Source organism: Thalia democratica, chromosome 3, assembly GCF_965202585.1.
Source record: "Thalia democratica chromosome 3, ktThaDemo2.hap1.1, whole genome shotgun sequence".
NCBI lineage: Eukaryota > Metazoa > Chordata > Thaliacea > Salpida > Salpidae > Thalia > Thalia democratica.
Window position 1 is genome coordinate 11,998,336 of NC_139167.1, and position 4,898 is coordinate 12,003,233.

Genomic DNA, 4,898 nt, shown 5'->3' on the forward strand with positions numbered 1-4,898 from the left:
CTATAGGAAAGGCATTGCTAAATTATTAAACGGCGAACTCATAGCGTTTCCGGTAGAAATACTAAAACCAGCGACAACATTCAAACCAGTATTTGCACCATTTACGTCAGCATATCTACGAACGTGCGTGTTCGCAAAGTCTCTGTTCAAAGCGCATGCAAATTCACTCCTTCTATCAAACTGGTGCCTGCACAAAGGGCAAGTTGTGTGCTCCTTGAACCAACCTTCGATGCACTTCCGACAGAACTCGTGTTTCCCATCGCAGTCCAGTCTCATCACGAGTCTCCCGACTTCCTGATCCGCCAAACAAATGACGCATTGAGGTGACTCTTGTTCAGTCGTGTGGAACGTCTGAAATTCCCGAATTCTCGCCGGCGGCAAACCTCGGCCGCTTCTTCGTTCCGGCACTTCAGCCCGAAGTCTGTAAATCACCTCGAGCGCTCGAGTGCTTACTACCTGTTTGGAAGAGAAAATAGTTTTGCTTTTTTTGTTAAAAAAATTAATTTCGGCACAGAGTTTAAGCTTTTAACTTAAAGCGTTAACTTAAAGATTAAGCTATAAAAAAAAAGATAGGAATATAAAACATGAGATTTTTTGCACAGTGTTTTAAAATTAAATAGTGTTTGAAAATTCATATTTAAATTTAGTTCATAGTTAATTTTTTACTCGATTTAAAATTTATGAAATTTGCTGTACTTATGTCTTAACTTAGTATATAACTTTTTAGTACTACATATCTTGTACAGAAATCTAAGACAAAATTCATTCAAAAACATCTTTATTAAAGCAACAAACAAGTAAAATCGATTTCGGCTAACACTTTTCAATTACTTTAGTTAGCAACTAATTTTAAGATTAAGTTTTGAGTATATAAATAGTTAGAGGTTATATCAGAAAAATCAGAAAAATCAATTAACACTAATTAGCATAATTGAGCAAAATTAATTAGACATTCACAATTCATAAATGCATATATAAAAAACAGTTTATCAGTAATTTAACTAAGATAAGCAACATTAAAATAAAATAAAAATAAAAATAAGCGACAAAATTCAAATAAAATCTATAACAACTTATAAAGATTAGATTTATAAACATATTGTTGCTTACACAATTTAGGTTTATATGTTTTTATAAATAGAGATTCTAAAACACTAAGGTGATAATCGTTACGAGCTTTACTTAAAATTGAAAAGTTACTATCATTATAGTTCTTTGCGCAATCTGAATTGTTTAATAAGTGTTCAGCTATCGCTGATGATCTACTAGATGGTTTTTTTAAACCAGTGTCCATCCATCTTCTGAGGGAATTAAAAACGTGTTGGTCCCTTCTAATATGGAATCTTTGAGACGTTCTGCCAAAGTACTCACTGTCACAGTGGCACTTGTACATATAAATAATTTTGCTTTTTTCTTGATCGGCAGTACGGTCTTTACAAATTCCATTTAAGGGCTTTCTTGTAGCATGACTGATTCTTAGTTGTACAGAGTTAAAAGTGGAGTTTACAGTGTATTTTACAGTCTTTTCTAGAGCAGTTGCTACTTTACCGAAATATGGTAATCTCAAATATACAGGGCATTTTCTAGGACCAAATTTAACCGGTTTTTCAAATTTTGAGATTGTATTGTTAATTGTCTTTCTGACTATATGCGATGGATAACCAAGAGCTTCAAAAATATTTTTTATTTTATCTAATTCCTCTTCAAACAACTTTTTCGAGCAAATCTTGTGTGCTCTGAATACCAAACAAGAGATTAAACCGAGTTTTTGAGATAAAGGGCAGAATGACTGAAATGGAATATATTGACCAGCAAATGTAGGTTTTCTGTAAACAGTGGTAAGCAACTCGGAAGATGTACGCAACAGATGTACATCCAAGAAAGGTAAACAATTGTCTTTTTCTTTTTCAATAGTAAATTTTAAATTTGGGTGTAAAATCGAAATTTTGCTAAATAATTCCTCAATGTTATATTCATCATTGTAAGACACAAAAATATCATCAACATACCTAATATAGTTTATTGGTTTTTCATACTTGGAAAAGAGCAATGTTTCAAAGTATCCCACAAAAATGTTGGCTAAAATAGGGCCAAGTGGACTACCCATCGCTACTCCATCTATCTGTTTATAAATATAAGAATTAAATCTGAATTCAACATTTTTTACTGCCATGTTTAACATACTAAGACAAACATCTTTTGGAATAGAAGGAGCTGTAAGACCAGAATTGTAAAGTTCATTTAGACATATATTTATAGTTTCATCCACTGGGACATTAGTAAAGAGGCTTTTTATGTCAAAAGAACACATGTTACTTGGTAAAAAAGCATTTTTTCTTATGACTTCAACGAATGAGAAAGAGTCTTTTATACAAAAAGTGGAATACTTACTGGAAACTGGTTCGAGGATTTTGATTAGAAGCTTTGAAATTTTATATTGTGCAGAATTACTCATATCTAAAATAGGTCTTGTTGGAACACCGTCTTTGTGAGTTTTAGGTAGTCCGTACAGTTTCGGACACTGAGAACCTGAAGGTCTAATAGACTCATACAAATCCTTAGAAATATAATAGAAGTTCGTCATTTAAAACATAATAATAAAACTAACAATTTAATCTAATGTTATCTTACTTAATACTTAAGCTAAGAGCTATTATTTACATTGATACTTGTTAAAATCCAGTTTATAATGCTTGATGATTTGTGTAGAACTTATTTATAAAACAACACATCAAACTAGTATTAAAGAGAACCCTTAGTTACAATAAATATGTGAGTAAACATTTATTAGGACACTAAAATTTAGCTATATAAAGGACAAACTATATTAACACGTATAAAAGTACTAATGAAATTATTAGTCAAAGTAATTTGTTTTATAAACTTTTAAAGAACTAATTACATCAATATACTTTATAAAAAAGTAATTTTTGTCTAAAGACCATACCAACTGTAGTCATTGAAATTTATGCAAATTTTTATGCTATAAAATTGAATGATAATGAACAAGTATAACTTTTTTTCGGAAGATTTTTCTATTTATTTTAAACTTGCCAATAATTAAAAATAAACACTTCCATCGTTTCTGGCGGAAAGTTTCATGCGAAAAAACACCAAAAAGTTTATCAAAACGATAAAAAATAAGATTTATTTCACGATACTTTCTTATGGCAATTTTGAGCCGGAAAATTAATTTTATCACGTGGTTTCTCTTCTCTCGCTTTGAAAATTTTAAGCTTGTTTTAAACTTTTGGCTATAACTTTTTTAAACTTTGTTTTACTTTAGAATAGATTTTACTATCGTTTTCAGCACAAAATTCTGCTTTAAAAAACACCAAACACTTTATAAAAATGATGAAAAATAGACAAAATGGAAGTTTGAACTTCAAAGCTTTGAATTTGAACTATTTGGTTTTTGAACACGTTTCAAACTTGTATGCTTTTGTATGATATGAGTTAGAAATTGAAACACATAGCAGGCACTAGTATCTTCATAACAAATATCACTGCTATATTCCTAATTTCCGCTTTAAACCTTCATTTTAGTTCAAAGATTTACATTTTTAACCATTAACTAACTGCTTAAACAAAAAGTATTCTACAAGAGTTTAAAATTAAGTCGTGTTGCTAATACTATCACATTAAGCTTGTTATTAATTAGTGAAGTGTTTTCTCAATAACTTTTTGTAGAAACTTATTGGTTTGTGTACTTATTATTGAAACAGCACTTCGCTCTAGCAGAGTTGGTAAAATGCTAATAGTTACTATGGTAATTCAGCAATGAAGCGTATAAACTTTGGTTTGTTTTAAGTTAGTAATTTTACGCTCGAGTAAACAAAGCAGAGCTTTTTAACATGTCTGCACTCTAGTATACTTAGTTACAATAAGTACGTGAATAAACATTTATGCAGACATTAAAGCTTAGCTTAACTTCACAAACTCACTATTATCAATTTGGTCGTTATTTTGTACAATAACTTATTTTTACATGACTTAAGTTTAGCATTATTTCTTAATTTAACAGTTTAATACACACAAAACAATTAAGTTTCGACATAAACACAAAAACAGTTAATCAAGTTTATAAATAAGTGTACATACTTCTTAATACTTGTCAAAAAAATCTCTTTTTTGAAGTGTGCACTGACAAACTTATCCATAAGACTTGACTGTGTATAGTCAAATAACTTGCTAATGTAAACTTTTAATACTTTTGAGTAGTATTGTTCACTTAGATAATCTGTTCAAAACAGTAATAAATTCAAGTTATTCAAAAGTAGTTAGACGCTTATTTAGTTTTGAGTGGGTCTTTTAATAAACTCTTGATATTGTAACACAATGAACTGTAGAAAATTTAGAAAGATGAACTATCATCAATTCATAATACTGTGTTGTTTAAACTATATACAAAAACCTGCACATTTTACTTATCATCTAACTTACGTAAAAACTAAGCTAAAATATATCATGATTTTTGAAATGTTATCATTCTTCAAAAGTTAATATATGTGAACTTTTTGCTTTTAAATTAAAGTTGTTTCCTTTTATCATGGTTATTTCAGTATTGTTTATCTAGTTTAACTAAATTATAATTATATCTTTTTATATATGTTTTATTAAAATAATTAATTATTTATTAAAATAAATAGTTTAATTTTATGTTTGTCATTAAAAAAAACAATGATAAAACTAACAATTTAATCTAATGTTATCTTACTTAATATTTAAGCTAACAGCTATTATTTGCATTGATAGTTATTTAAATCTAGTTTATAAAGCTTGTTGATTTGTGTAGTACTTATTTATAAAAAAACACTTCAAACTAGTAGTAAAGAGAACCGTAAGTTGCAATAAATATGTGAGTAAACATTTTTTAGGACACTAAAGTTTAACTTTAC

At 28.9% G+C, this 4,898-nt stretch overlaps 1 protein-coding gene across 1 annotated transcript; it reads right to left on the reverse strand.

Annotated features, from left to right (window-relative positions):
• On the reverse strand, positions 1-2,584 carry LOC145832093 (uncharacterized). The gene is made up of 2 exons (XM_082939452.1): positions 1,319-2,584; positions 1-456 (listed from the first exon to the last, which is right to left on the reverse strand). Exons 1-2 carry the CDS (start codon positions 2,582-2,584, stop codon positions 1-3), a joined length of 1,722 nt encoding a protein of 573 aa, XP_082795578.1.
• Positions 2,585-4,898: the final 2,314 nt, after the last annotated feature.